We start from the raw sequence: 22,785 nt of genomic DNA, 5'->3' as shown, positions 1-22,785 counted from the left end.
CAAAAAATAGTATTTCTATGTATTTGAATACTAGATACTACATGGAATATATGTAGTAGTAACCTTTATTTTTTAATTTTTTTTTAAGATTGGCACCTGAGCTAACAACTGTTGCCAATCTTCTTCTTCTTTTTTTTTTTGCTTTTTATCCCCAAATCCCTCCAGTACATTTTATCTTTTAGTTGTGGGTCCTTCTAGTTGTGGCATGTGGGACGCTGCCTCAACATGGCCTGATGAGCGGTGCCATGTCCGCGCCCAGGATCCGAACCGGTGAAACCCTGGGCTGCCGAAGCGGAGTTTAACCACTCAACCACGGGGCTGGATCCCTCTTTTTAAATTTTTTACTTATTTTATATATTATGTTTTATAGCTTCTGATTCACTGGTGAACTGAAATTAGTGATATCAATAACTTTTTCCTGTGAAAAATTCCAGTGAGAACTACTAGCATCTGTTGAATACTTAATATAGTAAACGCTAATTCAAACAGATAAATTGGTGCTGTGTGATTGATTGCACACATACGTATTGTCTTCTGTAGGGCTGGAGCTAGGAATAGAGTAGAAAACTACTTAGAAGGCATGGAACTTTTCTGTAACAAAGTGAAATAAGAGATTGTCTAGTAAGTTGTTTCCTGAGTATGAGAATATCTTATGATTCATTATTCATCATTAAATAAATGTTTTTATAACGTTTTAATTTGAATATTTTAAATTAAAAAAGAATAAAAATAGAATGTTAATATGTCTAAAACATTAATAATAAAGACAGTCTTAAGTAATAAAATTTGATAGTTTTAATTTTGCATATTAGTTATATCAACAATATTTTTTTGAGAACCTAATCCCAGCAAGGCATTGTGATGGTAACAAGAAGTTAACAGTGCAATGTTCTTTTTTGTCTCAAGGAGTTGCTTCTAAAGGAGGGAGATAAACTAATACAACCCATGGATTTGATTTATGTGTTATTTAGAAGTGTTTAATTTCCAGATATTGGGGGTTTCTTGACGTACTCTGCTATTTTAATCCTTTTAAATTTATAAAGACTTATGGCCTAGCATATGGATTTGAAGATATCTGAAAAGAATGTGTTTTGTGGAGTTATTGGGTGTGGTAATAAATGTCAATTTGGTAGATCAGGGTGGTTGAGAGTGTTGTTCAGATCGCCATTGTTTTTACTGATTTGTCTGTCATTGTCTAGTTCTCTCAGTTGCTGAGAGAAGGATATGAAAATCTCCAACTATAATTGTAAAATTGTCTATTTCTTACTTAAATTCTATTCCAACTTCTTTCATATTTACCCAGAGATATTTTGTGCGTGGGCGTGCTTCTGTGTGTGGGACTTAAAGATCAGAAAGCAGTTGTGTACTATATGTGCAGTGTTCTCTCCTTCGTTTCCTTCACTTAGATCATCTCAGGGTCATTTTATCTCAACATGTACATCTGTCTCCCTCACTCTCTTTAATGACTTCATAGTATTTCATTATATGACTTCCATAAGGCATTTAACCAGTCCCTGCTATTGGACACTTGGTAGTTTCTAGTTTTTTGTTATTTCAAATGGTACTCCAGTTCATGTCCTTTGTGCCTATGTCGAAACATGTCTGTAAGATAAATCTCTAGAATTAGAATGGCTGGATCAGAAGGTGCATGCATTTTACATTTTTATAGATGTTGTCAGTTGCCCTTCAGAGAAGTTGAACCACTTTACATTCTCACCAGCAACATAAAAGTGTGCCTGCTTTTCCCCAAATCTTTGCCAAATTTGTATATTATCAAGGGTTTTCACTTTTGCCTGTAGGATAGGTGGAAAGTGGTATTTCATTGTTTTAATTATTGTCCTTAATGAGCATTATTTCATATGCTTAAAGCCATTTGTACTTCTCTATTTCTGTGAACTGACTCTTCAGGTTTTTAGCTCACTTTTAGTAGATTGTTGGTCTTTATATAGCAAAGATGTTAGACCTTTGTTGTTTTCTCCAGTTTGTTTCTAATTGAAACATTATTACCTGCCAAATTCATCAGCCTGGCTGTGAATGAGTGTCATCAAAAGTTAAATTCCCCTCAAAAAGAGATTTACATTATTATCTAGGATGCAAAAAGAATATGCCACAAGCTCTGAAAGCACTTTTTTTTTTTTTAATTTAAAATAGAAGTTCTTTAACTTTTTGGAACAATATCAGCATCGTGGAAATAATTCTGTTACTTCCAGAGATGGCTATTGTGAAAGTTATAATATATATTTGTATGATCTCATGGTGTAATACTTTTTTAAAGCAGTTGTTTTTATCTTATTCTCATATTCAGTATATAAGTATGTTCTTCTAGTTTATTTTTCTAGTATTTCTATTCTAATTATTTGGGATTATTTTAAAGAAATTGGATGATATACAAAAGAAGATGAAAAATCATTTGTGATCCTTTAACCTAGAGATGTCTTATATTACGGTATTCTTCCTTCCAGGATTTTCTGTGTACATGTTTTGTGTATATTTTGTGTATATATATAACTATACCTGAATTTGTTTTCTTTTTCATGATTGGAATCCTGTGTATAGTTTTATATGGGTTTTTTTTTCTGCATTTTTTCCCCAAATCCCCCCAGTACATAGTTGCGGGTCCTTCTAGTTGTGGCATGTGGGATGCCACCTCAGCGTGCCCTGACAAGTGGTGCCATGTCCACGCCCAGGACTTGAACCAGCAAAACCCTGGGCCGTGGAAGCGGAGCACGAGAACTTAACCACTTGGCCACAGGCCTGGCCTCTATCTGTTCTTTTATGTTCTTTTTTTTTGGTTTTTCTTTTCCACTTATCACTTGAACTTTTTTTTTTTAGTTTAATTTTCAAGTAGCTGTTCATTAACAGGATACCTATTTTTGAGAGGTGTTGTATCCCAATTAGTTAAAAAAAAAATGAGTCTCAGCTATTTGATATTGAAGAATGTGCTTTTCTGTTTCTGTCTTTTATTTTTTTAAATCAACCTAGAATATAATTAACTAGGTCCTGATAAGAAAGGGAGTTCCTTTGAATGGCTTTTATCCATCTTATTTATATTATGTTGGACAAGTTGTCAAGTTGTTAACCTTTATAAAGTGACTCCATGTATAGAATAAAAGGGAGAAGTTATGCATTTTTTTAACCTTTCCTGGCTTCCACTTCTTACAGGGCCAATACTCCCATTTGGTTTTACTGGCGGCATTTGACTGTATTGATGATACTAAGCTTGTGAAGCAGATAATCATATCAGTAAGTAATTCCAGTGGTCTTCAATTTAAGTTAAATTGATAGGTCATTTGTGAGTGTGTAACTCTGATCTCACACGCTATGTAAAGACTTTGAAGTGTGCTTTCTGCCACTATTGTCTTCATTATTCAGTTGCCTCAGTTAAGTCTGTTTTGGGGGTTTGCTTTATTCCTGTATAAACCATAATCTTGTAACTTGATATTAATAATTAATATTGCTTTTAATATGTAGGACTGGTTAAATTACAAAAACATGGCTTTTTAGACGAATTGACATATTAAATGAAAACTTAGCGATGTGATGTTTAGATTTGATTAGAAATTGGTTTACACAGTAATTCTTCAGTTATTCAGGAACTCATATCCGGCCAGAGGATCTCCATGACCTTTCTCTCCCTCCCTTTGGAGAAACTACCTCTGCACAGTTACCCAGCTTATCAATACATTTCTCCTAGACTGAGCTGGAGAAGAAAAACTGATAAAACTCACTCAATTGTGATACTTCTTAGAGCTTTCATGAAAGCTTTTGTAGCGTAAGATTAAAAATTACTATTAAAATTAACATGCTAGCTTCCTCTTTACATTTCAGCAATTCCTTCTCGCCTGGTATAATGACCATAAAGTGGTAATAATTGGATGCAGTTTATTTAACCCTAAGTTTGCCTTCAGAAAAACTGAGCTGTCCTCTTGGAAAAGCTACTCCAAAGTAAAAACTGCCTTCTGAAATAATTTCCTTCATTCTGCAATTATTGCCGCTTTTTCCAACTTCCGAATCTGTGGTCCTCTCTTCTCTTCCCTTCCTTTATTTCTGTGTGCAGAGATAGAAGTGTCAGATATATGATAGAGGTTGCAGGAGTAGGGATAAGAAATGGCAACATTGGTAGCAGTGACCAAACTCAGAAACGTTTTAAAAACCACATAATCTGTGTAGACATAAGTTATTCATCTGAAAATTACACAAACCTTTCTGTTGGATACATGGATAGGCTTCTTGGAGAAATCTTAGTGACAGAAGCTACTTTCATACCATCTGCAGAGAGAAGCGTATGGATGTTCAGAAAGAGACTTTACCGATTGGCATATGGTGGTGCTGTGGCCCCTCTCTGTAGACTGTGTGGACCAGTAGAGCTGGGTGTATTGGACAGAATGTGTCAGCTCGTGGAGGGGAAGGAGATTTGCTTTCTTAGATGCCAGCTGTAGGTCCCAGTGTGTGTGAATTTCTCATGCCCTTGCTGTCATTTTCCAACTTTCCCCTTGACTATTTTAAGATTGTGATGACTTTCTTTGGGATAGGATTGTGGGAAGAAACAAGTTGGCAAGACTTTCATGTCACAAACTGAGTATTTTGACGTGTTCCTTGTGACTTTATTACCCTTTTGACTCCAATCGATAATGATTGTTTTTCATTCTGGTGACAGAGCTGTGAGGCCATAGATTGGCTAAATGAATAAAGTTGTTTAATGAAAATGGAAACAGGCTGGGCTATTGAAAGTCTGCTTTTGTTTAATGTTTTCTGGACAACTAAAATTTGCATAACTGTTCCAAATAGATTTCAAGAGAAACCTCAAACTTCCTTCAGGATTTGCCACAATTGTGTGCTAGATAAATTTTTTCCAAATACTTATCCCACTTAAAGTTGCTGTTGAAACAGTTTTAATTCCTTGGGCTTATCAGTTTGATTCTCACAACTACTTAACACACATTCCTAATGCCTTTCTCACACTTAGGGCAGCTTTCCCTCAGAGTGGCCTGATTTGCTGATATCTTGACTCCAGCTGACAGACGCTTAACAGGTTCTGTGTATCATTAAACTATGTAGCTAGTGATAAAATTCTGGAATGCTAATTGCTCTTGCGTTTTTCCCACCCATCCACCACAAAACCTGTTGCAGTACGCAGTGCTTTTTAAAAATACCCGTGAAAGCTTAGTGTTGCCAAACATTCTGTTCAGGGTAACCAGACTTCCTGAAATGTCAGGTTGAAATCACAGCCTGGTCAGCTGAGCCTCACCTTCCAAAATAGACACAGACTCTCCCACTTACCTGACTTTCCAAAATAAACATAAAATTTGACCAGTTTTACCCTGGAATTGCTGGTATGATGCAACTGCTTTGACAGCAGTGTTCTGAAAAGGAAATAAGTACACTGGCAGCTACTGTTTGAGAGTGAATAAATATTGATGCATGCTTTAAAATATATTATCTTTAAGACATACAGAAAGGTACAAAGCAATAAAGAACACCCACCCTCCCACCATGTGACAAAGAAGTAAAACTTGACAAATGCAGTTAAAGTTCAAGCCATTTGTGTCCCTGTCCCTGATTGTATATTGTCCCCATACCCACTGTGATGAATTTTGTATTTGTTATTCCCATGCATTTCCTTAGCCTTTCACTATATATCGATGTATGTAGTACTCTTTTGCATGTTTACAAAGTCTATATAAATGACGTCTGTATGTTTTCTCCTGCAAACTCCTTTTTTCTTATGGCATCATATTTGTGAGATTCTTCAATCAGGGTCAGCAAGTGTTTTTTATAAGAGGCCAGATTGTAATGATTTTAGGCTTTGTGGCCCATCTATGATCACTGTCACCCATTCTTTGTTTTTTAACACCCCTTTAAATGTGAAAACCATTCTTATAGAATGTACAAAAACAGGCTGCAGGTTGGATTTGACTCCTAGGCCTTAGTTTGCCTACCCCTATTCTAAATTACTCATTTTTCAATGCCAAATAGTATTCTGAGTATACTGCTAATTTTTCCATTTTCCTATTGATGAACATTTAGATTGTTTACAATTTTAAAACCTTTTAAAATTTTTATTTTTTGTTATTCAAAATAATTCTGTGAGCATTCTTATTTGTCTCCTTGTTTCTGTAAGCATTTGCTTAGAATCATTGCATTGCTAAGTAAGCTGCACACAGGTTTATATGGAGTCACATGTCTGTATTTCCCACCCAGCCACTACAAAACCTATTGCATTATGCAGTGCTTTTAAAAATAGTTAAGAAAGCTTAGGGTTGCTAAGCATTCTGTTCATAGTAACTGGATTTCCTGAAATGGCAGGTTGAAATCATATCCTGATAAACACTCCTCCTTTTCTCTTTTTAAGACCAAGCTCCAGTTCAATCTCCTGATAGCATTCTCTGATCTCCCAGCCAGACCTGGTCTTCCCATCTTCCCAACCCCTGTAATTTGTCTTTGCCATCCATTCATGTAGCAGTTAATCATGGTCTGACGCAGGGCTCACAAACTCTGAAACGTTCGTTAACCAGGCAGGTAAATGAGTGAGGCAGGCCAGGTGCGGGGTGGGCTGGGCTGTGGGAAAGGAGAGAGCGCATGCCCTGTCCATGGGGAGAACCTCCAGTCTCTAGGAATATGAGCTCCATAGTGGGGGATCTTCCAATTTTGTTTCTTTTTGATTCTGGTAAAATACATAACATATAATTTACAATCTTAACCATTTTTTAAGTGTGCAGTGTAGTAGTATTAAGTATGTTCACATCGTTGTGCAACCAATCTCCAGAACTTTTTCATCTTGAGAAACCAAAATTAGGTGCTTTATACTACATCTTCCAATTTTTTGAGTGTGGCCAAAGAGGTAGACTTTTGGATAAAATCACCATATTTTTAAAACAGAACACTCAGGAGGCTGCAGTCACTGCCTCGTGATCTAACCTTCCTTCTACATTTCCGTTATTAGCCATGAAAAGTTCTGTTATTAACTTTTTATTTACATCTCTTATGTTTACTCTTAACTTTTTATTAAGGTTCTCTTTCCTCTTCTGGTAGATTTTAGCTATTTCAGGTTCAGGCCTGTCTATATTTCTTTTTGTCCCTGTGTACAACCTACCATAGTGTTGTGTGCACTGGAGGCTCGGTTCTCAGTAATGTCTGTGGCGTTTTGCATTTCCTTCTTCCACTGCAAATGCATGTGCCCTCCAACCCTGCTTCCAGTGTGCACCCTCTATTTTGACCTTTACATTCCTGTTTTAAAAGAGTGCTGGCCAAACAAGAGTGCCAAAGAATCTGGCAAGGCTTCCAACACAAGGAGGTCAGAAGTGGCCAAACATGTCTTCAGAAAGGAGACCTTTTGTTTTTCCCGCCCTTTACTTCTTCTGTTCACATGCCTGCTTTAGAGTAAAGCATGAGAAGAAGAAATTACAACAAATAGGCCTGTTGTGATTTTCTCCATGTTAATTCCTGGAAGAGGGAAAGCTAAGTCGAAAACCTTTAAAATTGAAACTTTGTTGTTGGGGTTTTCTCTCTTTTGAGGATGCCAAACTCACGACTCCACCAGCTTTATTTACTATCCCTGGTTAAAGATGGTTTAGTGTTAAGAGATGTGTTTTCAATATGAAAATAATTACTTTAGAGCAGTTTTCAGTGTGAATTTTCTGATTTCTTCCTGGTGATGGCCCCCCGGTCAGGCAGGTGTGTCATTTCCTTTTACAGATAAGGGAATTGATGGGTAGAGAGGTTCAAGGATTTGCCAAAGCCTAGTCAGCTTGAACCCAGAGACTGAATTCAGCACAAACTCAGCTCTCCCATAGCTGCCTCTTCCCTGTTTCTACACGTAACTGTACTTAGTGTTCTCCAGGTGATCATCTAGAAATTTCTCTCCTCTTTCTCTGTAACCCAGGTTAAAGAGAAACGAATTAGTGCTCCATGATATAACAGCACTTAGACTATTCCCTTTTGCTTTTTCCAAGATGAATGTTTATGATGGTAGGAAAGCTGGAACAGGGTGAGATGGGAGAGAACTAGATGATGTCACAATTTTAAGTAAACTTTTTTTTGTTTCATATGATTGTTTTGTAAACATTGCACTCTTTTAAAACCTTAAATGAACATAAGTTTAGATTCTAAATTCCTTAATTATAAACTGAAAGACAGTAAAAGTTCAATGAATTTGGGAACTAGTCCTTAAGTAGTATTTGTGCATGGATTTTATGCGTGTCTCGGAAGTCCTAGCTTCTCATGTGGAGGTGAGACCGTTTCTGCCCAAGCCATATGTGTCCCACTCATCCTTAAGTGTAGACTCCACAGTGAAGGTTAAGTGTGTTGAGGAGTACAGTGCTGGCTTCATGCCACCCCCTTTCCGCCTTACACCAAGAAAAAAATTTAAGTAAAAATAAATAGCAGCCGTTTATACTTCCTCATTGCGTACTCTCCCCATTTTTTTTTCCTGAAAAAACAAGTGTTTCAAAGATATTATACCCCAGAGTGGTTTTTTAAGGTTTTTTTTTTTTTCCTCCACAAAGCCCCCGATACATAGTTGTGTATTTTTCATTGTGGCATGTGGGACGCCGCCTTCTTGTGGCTTGATGAGTGGTGCCACTGTCTGCGCCCAGGATTCAAACCAGCGAAACCCTGGGCTGCCGAAGCAAAGTGCGCGAACTTAACCTCTTGGCCACAGGGCTGGCCCCTATTTTTTTAAGGTTTTTATACCCCAGCAGAGTTGTGGGAGTTTTTTAATGATTGTAGAAATTGGCCTAAGCTGTGTATCATTCTCACTCTCTTCTGTCAACAAATGAAAGCATCTTTCTTCATTTATGAGTTGATTAAACCATAAGGAGAGGAAAAGCCACACTACAGGTAGCCCATGTGTGTGCCACTAAGTGCTTCCCTATCAGAAATGCATATATTGAGTCCACTTTAGGGCATGTTTACCTTGAAATTACAGGACAGCACCCACTCCCAGGATAAGGTGTCTACATTTTTTCTATCTTCCCCTTTATTATTGAAATTTTGAGATAATTTTCCCTGGATGGTTGAACTTTATATTCATTTTGACATGGTTAGATCTATTGCACCTATTCTCTGAAAACTTTTACGTCATGTGGGGAAGTCTTTATATGGAACTGAAACTTCCTCAAAAGTAGGAGAGCCGTGGAGTTCAGAATCATGGAAATGGGCACTCATGTCATGTCTCGGCTCTCTCATACCCTGGACTAGTGACCTTTACTTTTCTACCATGCGTCACTTTACCTGTCTGAATCTTGGGCTTCTTATCTGTAAAATGAAGGTAACTATAGTACCTCTGTCATGGTGATTTGAAGAATATTTAAGATGATGGACGTACCACTCTCGGCATAGGGTCTGGTTACTAGAAGCATTCAATAAGTGTTAGCTGCTATTATTAATTATAGGAAGCACAGTCTACTTTTGTGCAGAAAATGAGGGAAGCTTTGGATTTTAAAAAGAGAAATGTGGTGTGTGAAATCTGGGGTTCCATCATCTACCTTGGAGTCACGAATTTCAGTGTCATGATCCCCTGGTTGATGACTGGCTTAATTTTTAGCTTGGTTCCTTGCACTAAAATTACTAAGCTTGTTGTGATAAATAGGTGCTTAAGAGAAGAGTGGATCTGAGTATATTTTCTCATGGAGAATTCTTTTCCTTAAGAGGGGGTGTATGATTTCTTTGAAAGAGACTACAGGTGGGGTCAGGGGACCAAGACCAGTCAGAGCCCTGCCACTGACACCTGCGTCCTCCAGCAAGTCGCCTCTCCTCTTTGTGGGTTCCTCTTCTGTAAACCTGGGGAGCTGGATTGAATTCTTGCTGTGGCCCCAGCCGGTTCTGCAGAAAGTCTGGTGCTCAAACACGTATGGCTTTGAGTATCTGTTAGGCTTGTAACAAGAAAAAGGAATGTTAGAGGGAGGAAAGAACATGGTTTTTCTGTTGCATGTTCTCTGTTAAGAATAAAGGAATTTTTAAGCAGTGACTTTTCTGTCTGAAGACATCAGCAAATTTACACGGGAGCTTAGTTGATGTGGGGATGACATTGCCTTTGTTACTTAAATTCAGGCAACTAGAAAAGGAGGTTACTGTTCTTGGTAAGTTGATTGGAAATGTCAGAGAATTCAATTATTTGTAACTGCTCCTTGGAGTCTCTGCATGTATTTCTCCCCTCCCCCTTTTGTTTTCAGTGCGATACTTAAACAGCCTTCATTTGCCATGAATAAGCAACCTAACTTTAAAAGCTTTATTCACTTGTTCTACTTAACAGAGTTTCTTTATCTCCCTTCACATACATCTCAGTGGGGAAATTCTAATAAGAACGTTCTTCATCAATGCTGGTGCTACATTTAAGTGCAGCTGCAAGTTAACCCTGTCTACTCACTGACCCTAGCAAGCCATGTCCCTAGTAATGGTGGCCTAAGAAATACTGATTATAGTGAATGACCATAACTCCTTTAAACATTGTCAAGTCCTTGAGCTTGGTCAGTTATATAAATGGATTGTTCAGTAATGATAGTCACAGTGGAGAATCGATTCTGTGTTCTGAGTGTTGTAAATCTCTTTGTGCTTTAATGAGACGATTTCAGAATTGGCTCCGGGTTTTCTGTTAAATACTTTGGGGAAAATAATTAAGTATGTATCCTTCTTTACCGTTCAGATTCCGAGTGTACTTTATTTTAAACATATAGATTCATTTTTGTTTCTATAATTTTACAGGAAATTATCAGTTCGTTGCCTGACATAATAAATGACAAATATGGAAGGAAGGTCTTATTGTATTTACTAAGCCCCAGAGATCCTGCACATACGGTACGAGAAATCATTGAAGTGCTGCAGAAAGGAGATGGAAACGCACACAGGTCAGAACAAATAGAATGGCTTGAGCCCTTTATTCCTCAGCTCTGGTTGTTTGTCAGTTTTGAGTATAACATGCTTCCAGATGTCTGCTCACGCATGCATTTCTTCTCACCTGCTCCTTCCCTTTTTAAAACTCAAAAAGTGAATTCCATTTTTAAGCCTGTAGTTTTGGCAGATTCTTAAAGCTTTTATCTTGAAAAGGAAATAAAGTGTCATGCCCGAAGAATGCCTCTGAGTACCTGGCACATAGTAGGCACTCAAGTGTGTGGTTTGTTTTTGTTTTTGCTTTATGTTTAAAACTATTGGTACCACATAATTAAGTACCTTAGAGAGTAGAATCCAAAAAATAGTCTAAACATGTATTGTCTTGGAAGATATTTTGTTGTTGTAGTTCAGTTTTTGGATTGGTGTGGGGCTTTTTTGTATTGTATAAGACAGGCTTTATTTATTGGGTGCTTGTTCTGTGCCAGGCACTATTCAGATCCTGGGGACACAAAGATGAAGGTCAGATATCCCACCCTCAAATCGATGGCTCATCTACACATACAACGGAAAGAGACAATAGAGCGTGACACAGACTGTTATAAGCCCTTTGAGGTTTTTGTGAGAATGAAATCGCTGTGTTTTCTTTGCCATTTATCTTACCTTGATACTTCATTCAACATTCCAACAGTAAGAAAGATACCGCGATCCGCCGACGAGAGCTCTTAGAATCCATTTCTCCAGCTTTGTTAAGCTACCTGCAGGGACACGCCCAAGAAGTGGTGCTAGATAAGTCTGCCTGTGTGTTGGTGTCTGACATTCTGGGAGCTGCCATTGGAGACGTTCAGCCTGCCATGGATGCCATTGCCAGTTTGGCAGCAGCAGAGCTGCATCCAGGTGGCAAGGATGGAGAGGTAATGTGCTATTTATACGAGGCGGGAAAGCTGCGGTGGCTGCAAAAACTCCAGTCACTGAGAACATTGCTATGAAGAGAATTTTAATGATAATTATCTCAACTCACCTCATACCAACGGTACATTTGGAAATTTTGAATTCAAAACACAGTGCCGTTACAACACAGTCTTTCCCAGAAACTTGTGGTGACTCCATATTACCTACAGACTGAAACCAAAATCCTCTTAATGTGGCACTCTGTTGTCCGTGACTGGCCTCAGGCTGCCTTTCCAGCATATTCTATGCTCTTAATTCTATTTTGAATTTGCTGTGGACTTTCCATCCCTCTGCATTTGTGTGTACTTCCCTCAGCCTCCAGTGCTGCCCATGTTTCATTTTCCTGTGCTCTCCCTGTTGAAAGCCTTTCTCATCCTTCAGGGTCCCCAGAACCCTCCTCCATGAAGTCTTTAGTAATTCCCTCTCATTAAAAAGTCTGCTCTTTCTGATAGCTCCTGTCTATACTATTTGGGCCTCATGTTATTCTGCCTTGTATCTTAAGTTCATTGATTCATGCCCTTGATATATATGCTAGGCAGTGGTCAACACTTTCCCCCCGCCCCGCCAAAGCGTACCATTTTGGGGAACCCAGTATTTAAATAAATATACACACAAATAATTATTTAATTCAGTATTGAGATAAATGCTGTGAAGGAAAACTACGGGTTCTCTGAGATTGTGTAAGAATGGGAAGCAGCCTATTCCAGGAAGCCCTCCCTGAGGCAGTGAGAGCTAACCTGAGACCCAGAGGATTGGTAGCTCAGTGAAGAATGGTAGAAAGAAGATTCTAGGTAGAGGGAAGAGCACGTGCAGCAGCCTGAAGGAAGGAAGGAGTTCAGCGGATTTAAGAGCAGAAGGCCCAGGGGGCTGGAAATCAGTGAGCAGAGAGAAGGGGAAGGTGGGAGCCAGTTCACGCAGGGCCTTCATCAGCTCCTTAAACAGCGTTCAGCCTTAGGTTTTAATGTTTCTGCTGTAGTGTTCTGTCCCATAAGTTTATTTGTACTTCAGAAGTGCATATTGCCCTCTGAAAAGTGGTTAGCATGACCTTAAGATGGACACTGTGGTGGTTCTGTTCTAACTGGGGAGTCTGAACTGCTTTTCAGTGGCTATCTTGAGTAATTATCTTTTTTTCACTCTGGGGATTGGAATAGCTCTCTGGTCCCTCCAGGTGTAATGGTTCTTCTCTTAAGCCGTGTAGAACTTTCAACTTGGCTTATTTGTATGTGGTGATACAGAATGGATTGTAGGCCACGGCATGGATGAAAACAGCTTTTTAAATTAACATCTTCTTGACCCCTCATAGCTTCACGTTGCAGAACATCCTGCAGGACATCTAGTTCTGAAGTGGTTAATAGAGCAAGATAAAAAGATGAAAGAAAATGGAAGAGAAGGTAGGCTGTGAAACTTGACCTTTTCTTGTGTTATGTGGAATTTCAGTAATTTCTGGCATCCCTGAACTTTATGCCGACTATCTAAGTTCAAATGAAAATTTGTTGAGTGTTTAGAAATGATGCCTGTGAATAAGAAATGATTTAGTGTTTGCAAATAATGCTTTAGTGAGTGCTGGAAATGTGTCCTAGAATGCTTTAATTTTCGTTCTCTGTCCCGCCCTCTGTCATTCTTCTCCCTCTTCTGCTGCTTCAGACTTCTAACTGGGCTTGACCATTGCCCTAAAGCGCCATTCTGTTCCTTGAGGATGTTGAGAGCAGAGTAGAGGGGGGACCCATTTGTGAGTATCATTGCCCCAGTTGAAAAGCATGATATTTATCTTTAGTTTTGAGGCAAGGATAAGCAGAAGAAAATTATCCGCATCAGAGAATTTTGAACTGATGCCTATTTGTCAGTGAAATACATGTGACCAAGGAGCAGGCCAGTCCTTGGCGCTTCCTGGTCTTTTATAAACCTTATAGCTTCTCTGTAGAAATTCAGCTCACAAGAGGAGGACAGCATCTTTTACGTAGTTGAAAAGTTGCGTACCATTCCCCACTCAGTCCTGTCTTTGACCAGACTTTCTCTTGCTAAACTCGAACTCCGTCTGGTATTTTAGCCGCTAAAGAGATTTCCCCCCCACTGAGTTAAAGCAGTTTGGGCTTTCCATTACTGCATCTGAAAAAAGTGACAGATCGTGAATTTATGTCTCGAGGCAAGTCGCAGTTCTAATGGCTAGTGAGGCAATCAGTATAGCAGTAGAGCTGTCACTTCTCGCTCTTCCTCTGTGAATAGAGTCTGGGAGCTATTTTTACTGTAAATTTTTTGTAAAAGAAAACTTATAATAAATTTTAAAGAAAAAATAATCTATTGAATCATCTTTTTTGTTATTAAGAAGTTGGTGCACAGTTGAGCTGAGTTTATGTCAGAAAAGTTGTCTGGCTTACTTTTAAAATACAAACAATTTTCTAGTGACTTTTCTTCTTAATTAAATTGTACTGACAGCCCTAACACATGCCCATTTGGACCTCCTGCATTTGTCATATTCACATAGTACCAAATGAGTGTGGCTAGCTGTCTAGGTTATCTGTTGCTGTGTAACAAGCCACCTCAAAACTTAGTAGTTTTTGAAACAACAATCATTTGATCAGGGTTTGGTGGAGCTTGTTTGTGCTCTACTCAGTCATCAGGGGCTGCTCAGCTTGGGCTTGGAGCATCCACTTTCACAATGGTGGCAATGGCTGAGGCCAGCAGCCTCAGTTCCTCTCCCTAGGCTGCTTGGACTTCCTCAGAACATGGTGGTCAGGTTTTAAGAGAACAAAGCAGGTGCGTGGTAGTTTCACGATTTCGCCTCAGAAGTTATATTTAACTTCACTTTTACTGTACTCTCTTGGTTAAGTCAGTAACAAAGCCCCACCCAAATTCAAAAGAAGACATTGATCCTGCCTCTGGTGGAGGGGACGTAGGGGCAATATTCTAGAAGAACACAGAGGGCAGAAAATAGTGTTGTGGTCACCTTTGGAAAACACCATCTGTCTCACTAGTTGCTCTCTGTCCCTCCTTAGCATGTGCCATGAAAAGCTAAATAGCCATAGGCCTCTTTGCTTTTCAAGGGTCCTTACGTTTGGATATCTTTGAGTGACTTATACATGCTACCTACCCAAGATGTTTGCCTTCAAGATAGACTGTCCCTACCTCCATCTGCACTAAGTCCTAGCCATCAGAATTTCTCTTTTGTCCAAGAATTGGTTACACTTAGATGGCACAGTGAATAAGATAATATACCAAGACCTTAGGAATCAGATGTACTATAATAACAAAAGATGAATGGTATTTTTGACGGGAGAATGTCTAGCTCTCTACAGAGAAACTACCAGGTGTCAGCCAGAACAGTCGTTTGACCACTAGCTGTGTTCATGGCACTTTCTGAGTGAGCATTTTCCGTGAGGGAAAACATGATTCCAGCCAAACACGAGGTGCTGCTGTCAAACATTTACTTCCTGAATACCTTTCAGGTCAGGGTTAAATCATTAAATAGTACAAAGAAATGCAAACATGACCAAGTGAGTGTTTTATAAGAATTCATTGTTTCTCTTGAGTAATTACTGCTAAACATAGCTTAGGATTTGGATCAGAGTTGAAAGAAATGGCTGTATTAAAAACACATTATATAAGCCTGAGCTGGAATTTTTAGTGTTAAGGGATATTAGGTGAGAACTCTTCTTATTAGCTTTTATATTAAAACATATTTGCAGATCTAAGGGCAGTAGGAAAGGAGATTGGGAGTTTAAATCTTGCTATGTGATATTCACTAAGTTTCAGTATATTTTGCAGGTTGTTTTGCAAAAACGCTTGTAGAGCATGTTGGTATGAAGAACCTGAAGTCCTGGGCTAGTGTAAATCGAGGTGCCATTATTCTTTCTAGGTAGGTATAAGGTGTGTCTTTCTCTGTGCAGTGTCCTCATCCTGAATGCCTGTTCATGCAGAAGACGCTTCCTTCACATTTATGTTTTGGTTCTATATTTATTTATACTATTAATATACTATTACTCTCAGTCACTCATGGTCTGGACAGGTATACCAAATATTAGAAAGCAAATGTAACTCTTGCATTCAGTCATTGCAGTTCATCTGCCCTCTTTTGGATGTCCTGGATCATAAAATTATGAGATCCACAGGTGCCATTTGATTGTTTGACCACATTTATGGTTTTGACCAAAATGTGATTGTAATCCTTTTTTTTTTTTTCCTCTCAAGAAAGCCATTTACATCTGATTAATTTGTAGGGATCTCTTTCACTACCTCCTGGTTTTCTCTCCAGATTATAGAGCCCCTCACACCCAATCATTGTAAATTACATAATTTGTAGAATTTGCAAGTGTATTATGTTTTCTGTAGCATTATTTTCACCATGATTAATTATAAATCCCAAAGAAATCCATAGCAACTAGTTTACCTATTGGCATATAGCATTTTTTGGTTAAAAATACGCATTATTAAATAGTAAGTCAATAGTTCAGCTAATATCATGACTCCTCATCTGGTCCTCATTCCTGTAAGCCTGTCGCAACCCATTTGCACCATCCTAAGAAAATGTGGAAGAGGGCATATCATTTTCTTATTTTGTTTTATTTTTTCCCTTGCTCTTTTAAATTTAACTTAATTATTTTTTTTCAGATTCCACATATAAGACAGATCATACAGTATTTGTATCATGTGATTGTTTCATCATATTTATGGTTTTGGCCAAAAATGTAATTGTAGGGCCGGCCCAGTGGCGCAGCGGTTAAGTGTACATGTTCCGCCTTGGCAGCCCAGGGTTCGCTGGTTCGGGTCCTGGGTGCGGACATGGCACCACTTGGCAAGCCATGCTGTGGTAGGCTTCCCACATATACAATAGACGAAGATGGGCACGGATGTTAGCTCAGGGCCAGTCTTCCTCAGCAAAAAGAGGAGGATTGGCAGCAGATGTTAGCTCAGGGCTAATCTTCCACAAAAAAAAATAGTTGTGTTCTTTTTAATGAATTAGTCTTGTCCCTATGAAAACTGTGACAAAGTTGTTTTTTCAGTCATGACTGACTTTACATGTAATTTTGTTGCAGTATTTTCCAACTATTCTAAAAGGATTCTGGAAGCATTTGCTACTGAAGTCTGCATGCTATTCACTTATTTCTAATTGAAATGATAGAAAACTGATGATTTGTGAATTTTGAGGCGTATGCTTAATTTGTGTGTTGTTCGCTGGACATAGTTATGTTGCATTTATAATTTACAGGTCATTGAAATTTCCATGCATTCTATTCCCAGAATAGAAGTTGTCTTTTATTAACAACATTCATTTTAAAATAGATTTGCTTGTTGTTTTGAGGCATTCACTGTTGATTTTTTTCCGTTGCTGTGTTGCTGAGGTTTGGAAGAACAGATATTAATCTTAGTTTGAATTTCCCACAGTATACTCACGTGTAACATGCTATACAATTTGATCTGTACTCTTTGTAAATGTGATAAGTGTTTCTTCATTATATAATATGTGCTCGCAAACACACACACTCCATATGGAGCATTCATTTCTTCAGGTGTGTCAGTATCTCCAAATATATGGGTGATACAGATAATTTTGTTCACTTCTCATTAAAATTAGTTAATTTTCCAGTTGATGTTGAACAGCCAGAATCCATTAGCTGAAACATGAACTTTTTTGATAGAGTTTTTTTACCAGGCATTTGGAGTATTAAATACCTACTTGCCACATTCTTTCATTACACTCAATTAACTAAAAATTTCAGTGCTGCCATGAAATTAATTTATAAAGATTGCTCATCAATCAGAGCTCCCCTGGGTGGCTTTCAAACATAAGAAGGATACCATAGGTTTATTATGGAACAGTACTTAGAACAGGAGCACGTACACTATTTGAGGTTCTGAAGGAGGTTGAACTATAGATACCCTAGTAATTGGTTAATACAATAATTGTTTTTGTTTGGTTTTAGAATATTGTCATGTGCTTAACTTGTTTGGTAAAATTCTCTGCTTGTTTATGTTTTACTTAAAACTTCTGCAACTTTTTTTCTCTCTCTTTTTTTTTTTTTGCTAAACCTTTTTTACACTAAGTGAAAAAGCATTCTAGGCGAAAAAAGAAAATCAGCCTTGTATGCAGTCTGAAAAATAACTGAGGGAAGGAGAATTCCCTGGCATTTAAAAACATGGGCTCTAGACAGAGTGCCTGGGTTCCAGACCCAGCACGCTGTGTAGCCTTGGGTAAATTATTCAGCTTTTCTGGGTCTTAATTTTTTTGGTTGTAAAATTAGATTAATAACAATCCTAGGATGTTATAAAACTAAATGAGATGGTGTGTATAAAATGCTTGGCTTTATGTCTGATATGTGTGTTCAATATTAACTTATTACTATTATGTGTTATGTGACTGTGTGCTTAACCAAGGTATATAAAATAAAAACACCTGGTGAGTCACAAATCTGTTAAAAGGGCACTTTACTTCTCAACTTTTTCACCTTTGCAGGTGGCAAGCTCTACTCGTTGCTTGTCTCCTGCAAATAGTGGAATGCTGCTTGGTGCTGCTAACTTACCCTCCTCTTTATTGACGTGATGGAAGTTACTGGGACCAGGGACTTTCAAAAATGCCAACTGACTTCTTTCTAGGATGTGTTTCAGAGGTCAACATTTAAATGTGGTTGTGAAGAAGTGGGGAGACCAGGAAATTCAGCCCTGGTGTTCTGTGGTCAAGTGCCTGTGTCCCAGCCCCTGTTTAAAGAGAAAGGGGCCTTCTTTGTACCAGCCTCCAGGGCTCCAGTCATCTTTGGGGATAAAGCACTCCAGCAAGGTTTCAGAAAGTAGAGCTGATGTTTTATTTAGTGGCTCACATTTATTAAGTGCCTACTAAGTGTCAGGGTCTGGCTAGGTGCTTTAGATACAAGATCATTTGAGCCTCAAAAAACAACCCTGTTTGGTAGAAGGTGGGATTCTGTTTTGATCCCATTCTACAGGTCAGGAAATTGAATCTGTGAGAATTTAGATAGCATGTTCTTGGTAGTATAGTTACTGAGTGGCAGAGGCAGGTTTTAAATCTAGGCAGTTAAAACGCTCCAAGTTAAGGCTCTTCATCCTTTGACTAAATGTTTTAGCCTTCATCCTTTGACTAAATGTTTTAGCTCCAGCGTTCAGTGAGAAGGAAGGCCCTTCACAGCTTAGATTTGATGCCTCCACCTTTCCTCTGGGTGCCCCTACTCACTCGTGTTAACTCAGTCACTCACTAGGCATTTCTTGGCCATCTGCTCTGTACGTGTGGTGCCATGAAGTAAAGAAAGAAAACACAGGGTCTCTGCTCTCGAGTTTACCTAGGTGGGTAAGGAAGGGTGGAATACGTGTAGTAAATAATGTTAGGGCAGTGTGTCAGTCGTAAGATGAGCAGAGTGAAGCTAGGACCGATTCTACATGGAACAAAGTTGCTCCTGTGTTTGCTTGAGTGATTCCACCAGGAACATTATAAAACCTTTTTTATTTATGTGGTTTTAGAATATAGGCTACTAGCCTCCATCATTCATCTGATGGATAAAAAAAAATTATAGTTATAAGACTTGTCTCACAAGTCAGTTTTTATATTGTGAATGCGGATAGTATTTACAGATGATTTAGGGATTTTTACAAAATTTAATTTTTTGTTTCTTAATTTTTGTCTTCTCTCTTCAGCCTTCTCCAGAGTTCTGATCAAGAAGTTGCAGACAAAGTCAAAGCTGGACTGAAAAGCCTGATTCCCGCACTGGAAAAACACAAAAGCACCAGCAAAGGAATAGAAACTCTACTGGAAAAACTGACTACATAAGTGGAAGCAGTTAAGAGCGAGATGGAATCGTTTTCCCTGTTCTGTTCTGTTTTCCTAGTGCAGAAAAGAAGGGCTAGGGTCCACCTTACTGTAATTGGATGCTCTGTAGATGTGTTTCTTCTTTGTATGAGAATCTATTTATAAAATGGTTTCTAAAAATGGTCTTTTTCTTTTAATCCCTGCCATCTCCTCTGTCATATTGAGTGTAAGTAAATCGCAGTGTGAGGCAGTAATGTAAAAGGTTTAACAGTTGTATGCAGTGGGACCAGCCACATATATTTAAAGCTGTTGCTTGAAGGCCAGCCTGGTGGCATAGAGGTTAAGTTCGTGTGCTCCACTTTGGCAGCCTGGGGTTCACAGGTTTGGATCCCAGGCGTGGACCTACACACCGCTCAAGCCATGCTGTGGCAGCATCCCACATACAAAATAGAGGAAGATGGGCACAGACGTTAGCTCAGGGCCAGTCTTCCTCACAAAAAATAATAATTATTAATCCCTAAAGTAGTTACGTGAGTTGATTCAGGGGAGAAGACATCTTCAGTGAGCAATAGTCTGAGAAGGCTTCATGGAGGAGGTAGGACTTGAGAGGATGTCAAAGGAAGGCAGGATGTGGAGAAAAGGCAAAGGGAGTCTGGTGGCAGCAGTGAGGTGTAGAAGTTACTGGTTTTGGACTGAACTTCAGGAAGCCTCAGGGCCTTGATGGGTACAGGGCAGGGGCATGCCTCTAGCTGCCTTATGGGTTGGTTCCATGCTAAAATTTGCTTGAAAGCCACTTGAGTACGTGAAGACTTGTAACAAGGGGGACATGCACTAGATGAATTAGGGGATCACAATGGGTAGCAGTGTTAAGGTCAAGGTCCCTGGGAAAATCTATCTTTGGGTCGGGGCCTTCCAAGTAAATAGCTCCTTATGGTGAGACTTTCTCCCTTGGGACTGTCCCCAAAGTAGTTGAAGCCTGTAGGGTTTGAGGATGTGCAGATCTGTTAACAGTGCAGAAGGTTGAATTTAAGTGCTGGTAGGATGTTTGAATTTTAAAACTGCTTGGCTTTTAGCAACAAAGCTTGGAAGGATTGGTAGATGAGGCAGGCACGTGTAGCCCTGCCTGGGAAGACCTGGCTGCTTTTGGTGCTCGATGCCCTCTCTAAGTAGCCTGCTGTAACAGCACGCCCACTTGAGTCTGTCAGTGCAGTTACACCTGCTGGAGAATTGCTGCTTCCTGACCAGACTACAGGTCCCAGGACTCCTCCCAACATGGAAGCAACCAGGACTCCACCTGCTGCCCTCTCTCCTGCTGGGCACACTGAACCCTGCGAAGGAGCAGAAGAGCAATTCCTACAATTCTTTTGGCGTGGATTCTCCCCCCATCCTCCGCCACCCAGCGGTCAAGGGTGGAGGTGGGACAGCTGGGGGAACTGGGTATGGGGTGAGGCGAGGAATGGGGAAAAGGCAACATCAGAGCTTGCTTTTTTTTGACCAGGACATTGTGGTTTGTGTTTTACTGGTTCCATTCAGAGAGAGTGGCAGAAACCCTGTTTGTTCCACCTTTGAGACTAAAAAAATAACGTACATAGTTTTTTAAGTTAGAATGCTATAAAACTTTTAACGAAAGCAGCAATCTTTTCCCCTGCCGCACTCCACACCCCTACCGCACTCCACACCCCTGCCTTGCCCTCCCCAGAAGCACCTACTTACAATTCTTTTTAGCTCTGCTAAGTTTTTAAATACATAATTTTTAGGGTTTTGGGGTTTTTTTTAATCTATCCATTTTAGGCATTTTCTTTTGACTTCCTATTATGGGAAAATACAGATTAAGACTTTTCACCACCACTGTTCCCCCATTTCTTTTCTATCTTCCCCAATAGAATTGCATGATTTTCGATAAATCAGTGTTCAGGGTTTGCATGTTTATGCCAACATAAATTGTTAAATACTGAATTAAGTAGTGAACTGTCATTACATTTCCTATGCTATTTTATTTTTCTTGGAATTAATAATTGTCTCATTTATTTTCATTTGTCTACTTTTCTACATTCCTATTCTTTTTCCAAAACTTTTCATCAGAATTGCTTAAACTCTTCTCTAGCAGGCACCGTTTTCCTCTTTTCTTTCAGGATGGTGAGGCTGCCATGTAGTTATGATGTCCACCCTTTTCCCCGTGGTGCCAGTACCCTGACTGGTCTGATTTCCCACCCAGTATGCCTCAAGTGGGTCATAGAAGTGCTGAGATTTTTAAAGCCTCATCCGTTACTCCACAAGACCATACAAACATTTCTGTTGTGTGGCTTGTGCAAAAGAGCACTGGTATGTACTAATCCTGAGGGCCCATCCCTTAAGTCAGTGATGGATTTAAGCAGAAGCATGGCTGGTGAACCTGGGAAGAGAAGTGGCGTTCCTGGGAAAGGTATCTTAGATCTCAGACCCACGAGGCAGAGTCCCTTTCCTGCTGGCAGACTTCAGTATGTGCAGACTGGATGCTTAGAGCTGTTGCACTGCTCTTGCAGCCATGAGAAGACAGAAGGCATCCTCAGGATGGCCGAGCAAAAGGTGGAAAGAATCTGGAACTTTGATGATGCTGAACTGCAGAATAAATAACTGGAGCTGCCCTAGTCCTGAACTTGTGGCTATGTGAGAAAAATAACTCTCATAGCTCATTAAGGCTGTTTTGAATTGGATCTTTAGAAACGTGCAGCCAAAAGTGTGCTAACCTCTCTCTGAATACTAATTTCCACACTCTCCAGTACATGAAGTCAACCGGCAGACATCCCTCCTGGAGCCAGCTGGCTTTCTGGATGTCCTAAAGGACTGCATAACCATCATCCTGGGCCTTCCTTTATTTCTTCTGTGGAAAGCCCATTTCTAGAATCTCATGCTTTTCTTTTTCTGGCTTAACACCTTCTTTTGAATGGGGTACAATCTCTAGTAACTTCTGGAAAAAGGATGCATATGAAGTAAAATTTTTAAAATCTGAGTATTTTTATTTTGCCCTTTGATATCTGGGTACCTAGTTGAGCTGGATATAGAATTCCACTTTGAAATTAACTTTGCCTCAGAATGTTGAAGGCAGTGGTGGCTATTTTCTTCAGCTTGCAGAGTTGTTATGGATGTCCAATGCCATCCAATTGTCAGTCTTCTATATGTGGCCTTTTTTGGGTGGAGGGTAGGGCTGCTCTGGAAGGCTACAGGACTTTTTTCTCCCCAGCCTTCTTGTCTTTCAGGGTCATGTGCATTTGTGTGTGTCATGT

At 39.4% G+C, this 22,785-nt stretch overlaps 1 protein-coding gene across 1 annotated transcript in view; it reads left to right on the top strand.

Annotated features, from left to right (window-relative positions):
• Positions 1 to 19,704, top strand: part of PUM3 (pumilio RNA binding family member 3) — a 40,484-nt gene extending 20,780 nt beyond the window's left edge. The window contains exons 14-19 of the mRNA XM_046664932.1: positions 3,163 to 3,243; positions 10,702 to 10,844; positions 11,516 to 11,738; positions 13,079 to 13,166; positions 15,538 to 15,628; positions 19,411 to 19,704. Coding sequence (XP_046520888.1) covers positions 3,163 to 3,243; positions 10,702 to 10,844; positions 11,516 to 11,738; positions 13,079 to 13,166; positions 15,538 to 15,628; positions 19,411 to 19,543 — 759 coding nt within the window. The 3' untranslated portion in view covers positions 19,544 to 19,704. The remainder of the gene's footprint in view (positions 1 to 3,162; positions 3,244 to 10,701; positions 10,845 to 11,515; positions 11,739 to 13,078; positions 13,167 to 15,537; positions 15,629 to 19,410) is intronic.
• Positions 19,705 to 22,785: the final 3,081 nt, after the last annotated feature.

The sequence above is a fragment of the Equus quagga genome, chromosome 6 (genome assembly GCF_021613505.1).
Source record: "Equus quagga isolate Etosha38 chromosome 6, UCLA_HA_Equagga_1.0, whole genome shotgun sequence".
Lineage (NCBI taxonomy): Eukaryota > Metazoa > Chordata > Mammalia > Perissodactyla > Equidae > Equus > Equus quagga.
Note: the sequence above shows the minus strand (reverse complement) of the source record. Positions and strands in the feature narration are given on the sequence as shown.